At 36.8% G+C, this 14,993-nt stretch overlaps 1 protein-coding gene and 1 non-coding gene across 2 annotated transcripts in view; both read right to left on the bottom strand.

Annotated features, from left to right (window-relative positions):
• LOC128156267 (cadherin-related tumor suppressor-like) overlaps positions 1 to 10,173 on the bottom strand; it is a 39,767-nt gene extending 29,594 nt beyond the window's left edge. Inside the window, exon 1 of the mRNA XM_052818330.1 lies at positions 4,611 to 10,173. Within this exon, the coding sequence (XP_052674290.1) occupies positions 4,611 to 9,758 (5,148 nt within the window). The 5' untranslated portion in view covers positions 9,759 to 10,173. The remainder of the gene's footprint in view (positions 1 to 4,610) is intronic.
• A 2,685-nt stretch (positions 10,174 to 12,858) lies between these two features.
• On the bottom strand, positions 12,859 to 12,932 carry Trnan-guu (transfer RNA asparagine (anticodon GUU)). Its single transcript has one exon. It is a non-coding gene; the product is annotated as a tRNA-Asn (tRNA).
• Between the last annotated feature and the right edge of the window lie 2,061 nt (positions 12,933 to 14,993).

The raw sequence follows: 14,993 nt of genomic DNA on the forward strand, positions 1-14,993 counted from the left end.
TTGATATAGAAAGCTTTTTTTTTTTTGCAGCTCATTATTATCAACGCTTTCAAGAACACCAAACATTATTTACAATCAATGCAAGCTTAGAAAGGTAATATAGGCCATTCAGGTGAGGTATATGTAATAATTAAGTTGTTCAATCAAAGAGCAACAGGGGCTTGGCACAATTGACCACAACACTTCTAAATAAATCTTCTACTGAATGGGTCTCGTGATAAACAGAAGAAATATTGATAGACTGGCATTATTGATCTGCATTCTTTAGACGCTGATACACTCCAACAGGTTTAAACAATTTTTTTGTCCGAGGAAATTTTAGCTGGTCAATCTACAAGCACTGAGGGGATTAGAGGATCAACATTTAAAGATTTCCCCCCTTGTTCTCCTACCCCAAATATAGCTATTTAATTTCAAACATACAGTTCACATGTGCTTCCAAAACCCAAGCCAAATTCTATAACCTCAAATTTCACCAATTATGACCATACCCCCTCCCACCCATTTCATGTCATTACTTATGAATGGTAACATCTGTGCCGGGCAGCCTCTACACCTTTATAAGTCACTGCAGGTAGCAGAAACATAAAGACTGAATAATTAGATTTGCACAATACCCAGTGGGTCCATACTTTCTATGCCTGGACTTTGATGGGACCAATTTGAACACTTCAGTTCATTCATCCAGCATGTTAACTGATTGTATGTTTGTAACACATTTTATGTTTGAACCCTAAATTTTTTTAACCAGCTCACAGATTTTCAGGTGCTAAGGGAACCCAGGGGTCAAGTAGGGCAATTAACTCCTCATCTGTTCCATACAAACCAATTGACACATGTTGGTCAATAACCTTACCCCCTCAACACAATAAGGCAAGAATTGGTCAATTTAGTTTTTTTTCCTTACAGTAACTCCTACCAGAAAATCAACAAAGAACTTTCTCTAATTTACAGAAAGTCACCAGCAATTAATCACAAGTGCTATCTGCTCTTTTATGTCAGAATTTGGGCTATGACAATGTACATAAGGCATGTCCACCAATATATGGCATGTCTGGAATTCCTTTAAAATTTCACATTCATGTTTTCACAATGATAATAAAAATTGATTTTTTTTTTAAAGGTGAGCAAATGACTAAACAACACAGAAACTGTAATAATGAGTCACATGTTCAGGGGGTTTTAATTTACAAAGGCACTAATAGTATCCCAACGATCCGGCACGATCATAATACCTTATGAAAATAGCTTAGATTCAGTCTGCAAATTTCATGGCAACATAAAGAGTCGGGTATCATCTATTATGGCATGTTTAAAGACAAGCCACCGAAATAAAAATTCCACATTGAACACTGTAACAACATCATATTAAATTTACATACAATGGGTCCGAGGAGGCATGAACAACACAGCCGGGCCTACGTACTGGAATATGGGGTCAATCTCAGGCTCTGTATTAAAACGGCCATTCTTTATGCCTTAAAAGGTGATTTAAGTGTGACATCTGTGTAGTGAAATGAATGTTGGAAAGATATTATCAATGCTTTATGGATTGATTTGTTAACAATTGATAATTTCAAGGCTTTTTTTTTTCAACTATAATCTTTTGATAATCCAAGCGTCATCTTGTTCTATATAGCTTTGGGAAAATAAAGAAGAGTTCTCCACATAAAGATAATTAATTATGACAAAATTACGTACTGAACATTCAGTTTTAGTTTCACTTAATAAATGTCAGGAAAATAGAAGACAACAATCATTGGCACCACCTCTAAACTTCCAGTCACAGGAACTTAGCTATTACCTCCAGAGACCTGTACTCTTTAAGACTGTCGAAAGAAAGGGAAGATTAGTTTAGTCATATTAACCGAAATTCCACACTCCTAAACAGGACCAGAGATTTACGAGGAATCAATAGACTGCACAAAACTATCTTAAAGTTCAAATTGCCGAGCTTTGTCCAAAATGGTGAAGACCTATTGAAACCTAAAAATAAAACTGGGTACAGCTAAACCACACAAAAGGCATTGTCAATCAAAGTGAAGCACTGAAAATAATTCTATAGCAAAGAAAATGTTTTAATTTATACAAATACAGGATCAGATTGGAAATTTAAACACTTGCAACTGTATATCAGATGCCCCTTTCCAAAGTAATACTTATCGAGGTGATTAAAAATTCACGGACACTAATTGAAATTTTTGCAGAGTAATCATGATGTAAAAATTTTATTTCATTTTTTTAACGGAAGTTAAGACCAGAAATTGGATGTATTCACAAAATAGAAAGAAATCTGCAAAATGCAGTTAGTTCTGTTGAATGAAATCAGAGTGGGTATATTTCTAGAGGACTTTTCAGCCTAAATTACAAATGGAGGCTTTCCTCTATCGTTTTTCCACGAGCAGAGTTCACAAGGACATTATGTTCCGTTAATTACACCTTAATTACATGAAGTGTCCCCAAGATCCCGATCCCCCACAATTATATACAAATAAGTTGCCATTGAACTGACAACAATTTAGGTTTGACTTGACAAGTGACACAGGTAAACTTTTGTTGTTTATGGGCATTGTCTTCTAATAGAATCATTTTAAATCAATACTATAAAGACCAGCATGGTGGCACCTGTGTGTAGTACTTGAGTCGAGGCCAGAAATTCTTTTGTTTCTGGGTTCATTATTACTCAGGAATAGAAATGACAGACTGTAGAACTTGTTACAATTAAATCCTGACCAATAAAAGGGTTCCGACATACACACAGTTACATCAGACTTAATGAAATGGGACTAAAATAAATGATATTGAATCAACTACACAGGTACTAATATTGATCATTATTAGGTGTAGTGTGGCCGGTAATTTAGTTTCAGAAATCTCCAGGGGACTGGGTACATTGTACAGGTAGATTGTGCTTTCACCTGGCCAACCGGGGGAGAATTCCGTTATCTAGCCCTCACAAAGACCTGATTTCTATTTCACTACTTGGAGATACCACCACTATATCATGACCATAACACTATTGTGGGATTTTTTTCCTTTCTTTTAGTTTTCATAGCTGGTCCATGGTCCACATTTTAGGCCCAACTGTCAATGAACAGTTGGTTTGATGGCAACTGGAAAATGTCTAGATAATTTCTTATCTATATCAAACAAAGATTTCTGAAATATGTTCTAATCTTTTTCTTATAATTCATCAATAACTTTAAAAATACTGATTTATCTCCCCTTCCCCTCCAAACATGCCCGGATTTCATTCCCTGACACATGAATCGGCAGTTTTCATTAAGGCAATGTATTGTTAATCCCTGCGATATGAGAAGCTTTTAATTTCCATTCCCCATATCAAGTCTATTCAGAGAGTTTTTAGGCATCACAATATTTTAATTGAGTAATACAAACAATCCTTCAGAAACTGCTAATTCAAGATTTAGAGACCTTCTCAACAACGCAGCATTCCTGGGAAAAAGAACTAGGTTATATTGAAAATGTGACAGTCGTGGACATTTACCTGTCAAAATTTTCACCTGAGAAATAAACTCGGACAACCTGTAAAGCTACATTAACTTTGTTGGAGAACACCAAACTGCTGTGATGGTGAGACACAATTAATAAAACTTGCCACAGGGCCCATTATACATGATTACATGTGACACTTTTCATTAGCAAAGAATGCACACCATGCATAACATTAGTTAATTCTTCACACCTGGATAGGCTACTTCACCTGAGAATGATACTTATAGTCTTATTATTCAGGGTATATGGGAGACTTGAGTGTTTAGAAGAGGATCATAAAAGTTGCAAAGAGCGCATATTGCCGAGTCAAGCTGGCGCCATTTACGGAGAAAAAAAGGGGGGGAGGTTCTTCCTAAAATAAAACAATAATTACAGAGCACTTGTAGATTGATTCTGTCCCATAATTCATTCATCTCTCAGATGTTTCTGACCAAGACCTGGACTACTCAATACCAGGGTTTAATTGTAGTTTAATCACTGTATCATGTTAAATGAGCCTTCTCAGGCCTGTATCAGAAGAAATTAAATTCTGTGAATGTTTGTGGTCAGTGTCCGTGACAAGGGATAGAGGAGCCTGTAATTTGTGATCATATCTAATCTAGAAATAACAGGACACACACTACTGCCTCCTGCGAATCAGTCCCAATCCTTATCAAGACCGTCCCCATTGTTACCCAATCAACCAAAACAAATTTAAATCTGTCCTGTCACATGTTCAAGCCTTCCCTCACCAAAACCATTGCTTTCTTAATATGTTGGTAAGTATTGAAATGTATGAAGCTATGGAAATAAACTGTTGAAAAGAATTTCAATGTTGTAAAAAATTATGCAAGTCTTTTCAGACTGACTTTTAAGATGCAGCATAAACTCCGTCAAAACGTCCAAATGTGACAATAAAAACCACACACAGACTTGAATATTAGCACCATAAGAACTTTTCAACTATTTGAAAATCAATAAAGATTTGCATAAAATAACTCTTGATAAAACCATTTTCCCCACGATAATGGCCATAAACGATTCATAGCTGTAAAGGGTCATGATAGAAATAACTCAACAACAAGGCTTACGAGAGAGTTAATGGATGCACTCACCTCTTCCAGTGTAGCCTGTGGACTGTTGGACTGGGTGTTCACTGCACACACGGTCAGATTTACTTGGCTCCCTGTCACCTCCCTGTCCAGCTTCCCATTGGTTCGAATCATTCCTGAGGTCTTGTCTAACGTGAAGTAATATCCAGGTTGACCGAAAGAAGATTTGATATTCACTATGTAATATTCCACACTAGCCTCTGAACTAAGCACAGAATTCACATTGGCCTGCACATTTTCCCTAACAGAGAACAGATACGGGGTATTGCTGAATTGCGGCCCTGTCTTAGTGTCCAAGCTCTGCATCAGTATGACGGTGATTGTGACGGTCGTGGTCTGAGCAGGGTAGCCTTCGTCTGATATCTTGACACTGAGTTTGTACATGGTTGGACTCTGAGGAAGGTTATTCGTCAGGTAAAGTTTTCCGAGCCTACTGTCCAGGTTGAAATAGGCATTCAATTCTGAACTCAAAAGTTGAAACACAATAGTTCCATTGCTGCCTGAATCTGGATCCGAGGCCAAAATGGTTCCAATATGATCTTGACTTGTGGGATACTGTATCTGTATCGCTGGTGCACTCCGCAAAATTGGACTGTTGTCATTTTCGTCAAGTATTTGAATTGAAAAAGTTTTTTCTGATGTCAGACGTAGACTGGCATTGGGGGCTAGATCAGTGGCAACAATGGTCAGCATGTAGGAAGCAACCTCTTCTCTGTCCACTAAAGTTTCCAAGCGGAGTCTTCCAGTATTTTTATCAATGTAAAAGTTCTTTCCTGGAGGATCTTGGCTGACAATGTGGTATTCCACCTGCCCATACAATCCACTGTCTTTATCGTTTGCTAGGATCTGGCCAATACTACTGAATCGCTCAGTGCTTTCTGAGATGGATAAGACAGAGAAGTCGTTGGTAAATTCTGGAGAGTTGTCATTGACATCCATAATCCGAACATTTAAGTCAGCTTCTGATGACAACCTTGGGTCCCCTTTATCCATTGCAATGACCTTGAGACTGTAGACTTTCCTTGTCTCGTAGTCCACAAGTTTAGCCAAGTACAGATTTCCATTATGACTGTCCAGTACAAAAGTTCCATCAGATTCACTCAAGGAATACTCGATTTCAGCATTGATGCCCAGATCTGTGTCATCTGCAGTGACCTGTATCAGTTTTTCTCCAAGTTTGGCATCTTCCCGGATGTTCACTTCGTACACTGTTAGATGGAAGAGTGGTGTGTTATCATTGACATCTAGAATACTGATGATGACCATGGTTGAAGCAGTGAATGTTGTGGACTTCCCATTGTCTGCTGCCTGGATCTGCAGACTAAAGAGATCTTGAGTCTCTGTGTCTAGGTTTCCATTCAAAGAGATTTGTCCAGTTCCTGGGTTTATGTTGAACATGTCATCAGTGTTTCCATCAATGATGTCATAGGTTAGGGCAGCATTTTCATCTACATCCAAGTCAGTGGCTGTCACTTTGTATACAAATGAGTATTTGGCAAGGTTTTCTTTCACTGATGTTCTGTAAATGTCTCTGTCAAAGTGGGGTGGATTGTCATTCTGATCCAGCACATAAATACGGGCAGTCACAGAGTCTTGTTGTCTTTGGACTCCATTATCCACCACAGTGACAACTATACTGTAGTAATCATTCCCTGTCTCCGACACTAAAGCTTCTCTGTCATAGGATCTTAAGGTTGTAATTTCTCCAGTCTGGAAATCAATGGCAAAGTCATCTTGGTCTTCTGGCAACAGGAAGGCAAGTTCAGCATTTCTGCCAATGTCAGCATCCACTGCCTTCACAGCACCGATCTTCTGTCCTGGAGGGACATTTTCAGACACATAGAAGGAATACGTCTGGTTGAGGAATCTTGGCCGGTTGTCATTACTGTCCAGGATGTGAATGGTTACATTAACTTCAGAGCTCCTGGCAGGGGCACCATGATCCTGAGCCATAACAGTCAGTTTATACAGATCTCTAGTCTCCCGGTCCAGCTGCTTAGCAATGTATAGTTTTCCATCCGGAAAGATTCCGAACTTTCCATCATCATTTCCCTTTGTGATGTTGTAGACTAGGGCTGCATTTCTACCGACATCAGCGTCTGTGGCAGTGAGGGTGTGAAACTGCGTGTTCACCAGTGTAGACTCCTCCAAAGTGATAGCATAGTCTGTTTTGGGAAACACTGGATTGTGGTCATTCACATCTACAATGTGCACTTGCACAACCATTGAAGCACTGTTAGGAGATGGACTTGAATCTGAAGCTGTGACTGTAAGGTTGAATTTGTTTCCATAGACTCTCTGGTATGGTTTTGACATTGTAATCATTCCAGTGTTTTGATTAATTTGGACAAAGTTGGTATTGGTGGTGAGGGCATAAGATAGTAACCCATTTTGACCAGAGTCATCATCTACAGCAAAAGCATAGTAAACTTCATGGCCAACTGCACTGTTTTCCTGCAGTTCAACGTCTAAAAATTCATACTTAAATTCTGGTTTGTTGTCATTAGCGTCCAGTACTGTGACAATGACCTTGACCTCTGAAGTGCCATCGTTATTTGTAGCAGTGACAGTAAGATCATAGCGAGAAATATGCTCCCGATCCAAAGATTTGGTTGTACGAATTTCCCCTCTTTGACCCTCAATTTTGAAACTGCCTTCAATGTCCCCATCAGTGATTGCAAAAGATGGAGATCCACCACTAGAAACTGCAACAGATCCGAGAAACTGGTTCCCAGCTAAATTTTCCATTACAGTAAACTGGTAACTGCTTTTGGTGAACACTGGCAGAGAATTCAGAGATGTCACAACTGTTATTTTCACAACAGCGTTTACTGCTGCTCTGTGCACTGTATTTGTGTCCCTGCATGTGACTTGTAAGGAGTACTCCTGTTGACTTGATCTCTCAAACTCATAAGTGGTACTTATCCAACCAGTGTTAGTATCCAGCACAAACTGTGGATAATCGGTAGGGAAGGAGTAATAGATTCTGCCCCCATCTCCTAGATCTGGGTCCACTGCATTCACTTTCACTACTTTTGTACCCGAGGTTGCCGATCTGATAACATTGGTGTAGTATTTTTGAGGGTAGAACACCGGCACGTTATCGTTTTCATCATCCACGGTGAGGTAGATTGTTGCTGTCGATGACAAGGGCAACACAGACTGGTCCCTAGCAATCACTTTAAGAACATACTGACTTAAAGTCTCCCTGTCTAGCTGTTTTAGAGTGATGACTCTACCACTCTGAATGTTTACATTAAATGTGTCTGGGTACATTTCCTGGACTTCTGGATGAAGGCTGTAGATCACTGAGCCATTGAGTCCAGAATCGGAGTCCGCAGCAGTCAAACTGATAACCTCTGTGCCTAGCTGTAGCCCCTCTAGCAGATGAACTTGGTAGGAGGACTGGCTAAATGTTGGTGTTACATCATTCTCATCACTGATTCTGACTGTTAATTTGGTGTAATTGAATAGGGGTACACTGGCTCCATCTTGAACTGAGATGTTCATGACAACTTCTGGGGCCAAGTTGTATTTCAATTGCTTTTTCAGTGTTACCAGTCCAGTTTCTGAATTGATTTCAAACCAGTCATTATTATTACCAGATAAAATCTTGTAGGTCAGCTTTGCATTGATTCCAGAATCCTTGTCTTCAGCTACAAGGTTGGCAATGAAACTTCCAACTGGCAAGGTCTCCAGGACGTTAGCAACATACTGTCTCTGTAGGAAAGTGGGTGGATACTCATTGACATCAGCTACGATAATGATAAGACTTTTGGTTCCTGTCTTTGGTGGAGACCCCATATCCACAGCCTGTATAGTTAAATTGTACTGGTCAATCCTCTCTCTGTCCAAACCATTGACGTTCACCAGCAAGGCATTATATTTGAATTGGAAAAATGAATTCAGTCGAAAGTGGTTTAGTTCATTTCCGGCAACGATCTGTACGGAGGATATGTTGGCCGACATTCCAGAGTCTGCATCACTTACAGTTATAGCCACAACATAATCACCATTTTTGGCTGTTTCATTGACAGAGATATAGTCATTTGGACCCTGGTTCATCACATTAATGGTTGGTGCATGGTCATTTTCGTCTTTGATGCTGACCTTCACATAAGCTCTGCCGTTCAGGGAGGGGTTTCCACCGTCACGGGCCTCTAGGGTCAGGAACAGACATTCACCCGGCAAGCACACTTGCGATCCATCACAGTAACAGTGTAGCGGTGTGCTTACTGTACGAATTTCTCCAGTACGCTCATCGATTTTGAATTGCTTAGACTCATCAGTCATGGTATAAAAAATATTTCCATTTTCACCAATGTCATCATCTGTGGCGTCAACTCGGATAACTAAAGTGTCCACTGGCGAACTTTCATTTACTGTGGAAGTGTACTGACTCAATGAGAAAATGGGTGGATTATCATTGGCATCGGAGACCTGAATTTGTACCACTAGCTCTCCAAGCAAGGGATATTCGCCTTGATCAGCAGCTCTTATTGTTAGTTCATACGAATCTTTTTCTTCTCTATCAAGTATATCTATAAGTTCTAAATATAAAACTTGTCCAAATTTTGATGGATCGAATACTGTTCTAAACTTTCTCCCATCATCGTTTCGCTTTATGATTTGATAATTTGTAACATTGCCATTTTTGCCAATGTCATTGTCGGTGGCTGTATCCAGTCTAATTTTATATCCGATGTTGGCTTTTTCGGATATGTCTCTCTGGACCGGGCTCTCCGGGAATGTTGGCGAGTTGTCATTAATGTCTAGCACCGTGATGTAGATATCTATGGGAATTTGTGAGGTGTTTCCCGGCGGGCGACTAATCACAAGAATGTTCAGTCGATCCGATTTCAGTAATTCTCTATCTATTTCAGTTTTGGTGGAAATCTGACCAGACGTGGGATTCAATGAAAAGTATGACTGTGGCTCATTGAAGTAGTATGAATATGAAGGTTGTATTATCAGATTTCCAACTAAGGTCCCTGGCGGTCTTCCCTCCGACACTGAAAAATTAGTCCCAGGGCCCTGTCCTTGGGCGTATGTTACTAAGAACTGCAATAGTACCAGCACAATTCCTGTCCATCTTTTCCGCGACGGGGCTCGACCACATTTGGCACATTCGGAAAATCCCGATATTTCCATGTTCACTCTACGCGCAATGCATTATAGACCCATTATCACATTCACAAGTCCTCAACAAGAAAATTTTCTTGAAATATATCCCAGTAAAAACCTCGTTAAGGGATTAGAGGTCCCACCTCAGAATCTGGTAACAGTAGTTTTTGTTCTGTCTGTGTAGTGTACACATTGCTCTACGGATTTAGTCACTTTTATGTTGACACACAACACAGCATGGTCAACCGCTCGCTACTTCACCTGTTGTACGGTATAACGTAATCCAAGAGAAAAATCCTTCTGTAACAACTATTTTCCGAAACTTTAACTCATCTTGTTTTCTTTCGTTTCACAGAATCATCCATTAATTCGTTCACACACATTTGTCGTCTTGTCTCTCCATAGATGTTTAGGCTTTCATGTTTGTTCACATTCTACACAAAACACAGCTACCTTGCGTGACGTCACAAGCACCGCCTTCAGGTAAGTGATTGACAGGCGATCGGTCGGGGGTTCTCTCACAGGTTTGTTCCCGTTTTGCACACATTTGAAAATTAGGTATCGAAAAAATGTGTGCGAAACGGGAATTTGACCAGGTGAGATAATTGGTTAATTGCTATAGTCTATATCACAGTTCCTGTAAGGGCAATTGACAATGAAATGAATAAAACATATCTACTCTCAATTGATATTTACATTTATTTTATGTTACAATATAACTTGCATAAAAGCACATTTACATAATAATTGACATCCATGTTCTGGAATTGAATTTTAAACATCGATTTGGTCATGAACATTTTCATTAATTTCTTTAGATAAAACAGATTTTTGTATAATGTTGTATATATAGTGCTTTTGTTTAACTTCCTGCCTTTAGGAAGTACATGTACACGCTACAAGTTTGAAGAGAAAATTTCATACATTAATATTTATTTATTGCTTTTGCTTACATAAATGGAGGAATTGTGTCTAGGGAAAACGCTGCTAATTATAAAAATAATTTTTCATTTATGCTGTGGCTTGAATAATCGAAGAAAATACTATTAGACAAATTAATGTATGATGATATGATAATAAATAGGCAATTTTATATGCTTCAAAAACTGAAAATATTTTTTCACAAAACCTATCAAATGTAGACCAGAAAAGTGACCCGCAATATACTAAAGCGTTGATGTCGATCATAAGATCTACTGTCAAGGCTGCTACGTCGAAGATTAAAATATTTTGTGATAAAGGTCTGTTTCTTTTCAGAATAATCTTTGTGTTGATACCAAACAACCAATTATAAAAATGCGTTTTACATATTTTGCAGCTACAATGTATATAATTATCCACTGAATCAGCTTCCAATTGGCCCGGGACCAACAATTTTCCCCAATTCATCGAGTTTAAAGTAAATGGGCAAAAATGTAATTTAAAAGTCAAATCATCTAATCCTTAGTTTTCTTATCAGTGAGCGGAAATTTAAGACTAAAAAAGTAATATGATCTTTATTTTATCAAATGAAAAAAATTGTGATAGTCATTAGTTATTAGTCTAAAATACAACAAAATATCTATATTCTTCTTGTTTCATGGCGCTGATGAATGAATGATAAAACACAAGTAAAAATCCAGGTAAAATCTTTGACTGAAAGCAGACTATAATTGCTATCACAACACAATTCACACCTATTGTTCTATACCCAATTATCAAATGTGTGCAAAACGGGAACACACCGTCACACAGCATGATTACGGTAACATTTCCTCTTAATTGGCAATTAACTACCACCCAAAATTTAATTTGAATTCTATTCAATTTGATTTAATTTTTCCTAGTTTTTAATTTTAAAAAATCATCAAATACACCCAAATAAACAATTTAAAAAATTATAATAATTTTTAAAAACTACCATAGATCAGAAACATAATTAACATGTTAAAATTGTTTATATGTCTCTGCATAGATATTATATTTTTCCTATTAAGTATAACTCAGGTTTTAAGATTTCAACAAAACGTTTAATATCAATTATATAAAAATCAAATAGCAAGAATTAATCCAGATGTGTTTTAATTCAAAATGGCTAGTTTCTACATTTCAAACTTAATTTGCTTAGATTACTCGATCATTCTATCCTTATGCATGATCATGTAGACAGTATCATCTAATTTACTTGTTGAAACATATACATGTATATAATCATTTCTGTAATCCGTATACATGTATGTATGATCAGAAAAATATTTGTCCCCCTGTCACGGATTACACATATCGATGATTAGTAATTAAGCAGTCTTCAGGGACATGTCATGGACATGAAATCACTGCAGGTATGCAGGTAATAGGTGACAGGTAGGCATACCTGTATAGCATTGATTAATGACTTAATCGTTCAATGCTATCCGTCATTATGTGTCAAAATACAGACGGTGAATCTGAGAATCGAACATTGATAGAGCGATTGAAAGAATTATTACAAAAATAGTCTGAATTTTAGTCTGTGTTTTGTGTTATTACTTGCTTTCGCCGTTATAGCCATATACTTTGAAGTTTCTATATCAGAAACAGAATAGAGCAGTATATTTATTACCATATCTGAGCAAAAAAAGGACATATACAATATGATGAGAAACAATATGCAACGTGGAGTGCCTCTATGAATCGATGTTCATGCATGTAATTACATATATTAAATGTTTTATAAAAAACATAATTGGTATACATAGCAACTAACGATATTAAAATATTCAAGTCTGGGTTAAGGAACATATGAAGTCAATTGCAACATATGCATCCAGATGCATGACTGATAAAATATTCAAATGTTGACATGTTTTAAAAACTCTAAGCGGGCCCAGAAATTTTCCCAAGGAATGAGTCCGGGAGATAATTGTGTTTGCCGGAGGGAGGTGGGGTGGTATTTAGCTTTTTTCGGTAAATTAAATTTTACAATATTAATTTGATACAGAATTTTCTGGATCCAATAAAGCCCGACGAACAATTCCTTATTACTTCTGTACATCAATACGCCAAATGGTCATTCGTCAATACATAACATAATTTGCATTGTAGTGTTATCACAGACAAACACAGTGAAAAACATAAATAACATAACAACAAAGAAATAAAAAAAGACCGTCCCTGGGTGGGCTCGAACCACCAACCTTTCGGTTAACAGCCGAACGCGCTAACCGATTGCGCCACAGAGACGTTGTTGCACAAAGGAGAAATAAATTAGGATATATAAAGAGTAAGGTTCTTTTCCACATTCAAATGCAATGGATCTGTATCTCCGTTTATAGTTACGTTACATCTCTTCAAATGCATCGAAAGACAGATGTAGGAATTCTATAAAGGCAATGTTTCATTCCAAATTATTCCTGTCGAGTGCGTTATGAATGTATAGCTACGAAGGATAACTCTTTTGTGAAAATCCTGTTTAAAAACAGGTTGACGAGTTGTTCCCCTTACTCTTATGAAGTTAAATTATCCGTTTTAGCGGGTTAATGTATATATTTTATATACAAATATTTCACTTTATTGTTTGAAAATAATTAAAGAGCATTTAAAGCTGTGCTTTTATCTGTTATTTTATTTTTAAAGAATACATTGTATATTTTACATTGACAAGCTTCAAGATGACATCAAAAAGAAGTATATAGGTAGACGTGGAAGATTCATTTGCGAATTTCGGATATGGTGTGGTGGGTTGCGTTTTGTCAATATTTCGTTTGGATAACTGTAACTTAACTCATCTGTTTCACACCTGCGAATGTTATTGTCATTTAGCCTAAGATATCCGATCTATATTAGGACCTAATTTTTCTAAGCTTAAATATCCATCATTAATTAAATACTCTGATATTAATTTAAAGCATTTTAGGATAGAAAAAGATTTACCGAGAGAAATTTTCAAAAATATTATTAAGTTTAAAAGCAATAATTAGTTAACGAAGATTGCAGTAAGGTATATGGGGACAAACACATTTTTTAAAATAAAAAAGTAAATACTAAAAATAATAACAAATGCTTTGGTGGAAAGATGTATTTAATCATTAGGAATGCAAAAACTATTTAAAATAAGTTTTTTATACCGTATATATCTTTTTAGAATTCATTTTTTATTTATTTAATGCAAAGGGGGGCAACTCTTCAGGAAAAGGTAAAGGTCATTCATCAGGAAACATTCCGTTAAGCCCATACAAAGGCATACATATCTATTTGGCATCCAGACTCATCTATACCTTAAATTTTAGACCACGTGTTTTTATTTGACCCTTTCAGTTTCGCAGTAAAAATCGCGCCTCGTGTTTATAGTCTATTTCATAGAATCTAGGTACTTGTTGTCAAATAAAAATTCTAATGGTTTATTGATTTTAAACTTCATCTACCATTAATTATTGGTGGATAAAATGTGTTCTAGAAATAAATGTGACAATACAAAAAATAGTTCTTGTCTGCTGTTGCAACAATTAAAGGGACTTGGACACGATTCGACTTAAAATTTTCAAATTTTATTTTTCCATTTCAATGTTTATACTGATAAATATAGAAGTTTTTAATGCTATGTCAAAATATGAAAGTCAAATATGAAGTTAAAAGCAAGATACAGAGTTAATAATTCTTTGTTTTGTAAACAAAGCTCAAATATTGTCATTTTTTACATATGTGTTGTTTGGTGTAAGTTTCAATCAAATGTATATGTCTTTTGTTGATACTAGTATTTATGAAGATATTGAGTTAGTTTAAATTGTTTTTTACACGCCATTTTGTCTAAGAAATGGTAAATCTCTACATTGCATATTTTGTAAACAACTATAAGACTCGAGCTTTGTTTAAATAACAACTAATTCTTACCTCTGTATCTCGCTTGTAACTTGACTTTAACATTCAATATTTTGGTAAATCATGCACCATTTAAAATGTACCAGTTAACCATTTTATACATAAAAAATAAAAATAAAATTGTTGATCTTAAATCGTGTCCAAGTCCCTTAACATGCTTAGTAGAGATCTCCCCCCCCCCCCCCCAGGATTAATTTTCGATCCGCGCCTGACCTAGTAATAGCATCAATAGTGAAACAGACTATACTATTTTATGCAGAATGTTCCTTGAAAATGGCTCAATATACGAAGTTTTTATGCAAAACAGACACCCATTATTTTTTCAAAAACTTGGTGTTACTCGCCACCAGCATCAAACATGGTTATGATTTTATGAAACAACCCAATGATTATATTTTCAACTACTCTACACGTGGTTGAACACGA

The sequence above is a fragment of the Crassostrea angulata genome, chromosome 7, assembly GCF_025612915.1.
Source record: "Crassostrea angulata isolate pt1a10 chromosome 7, ASM2561291v2, whole genome shotgun sequence".
Taxonomy (NCBI): Eukaryota; Metazoa; Mollusca; class Bivalvia; order Ostreida; family Ostreidae; genus Magallana; species Magallana angulata.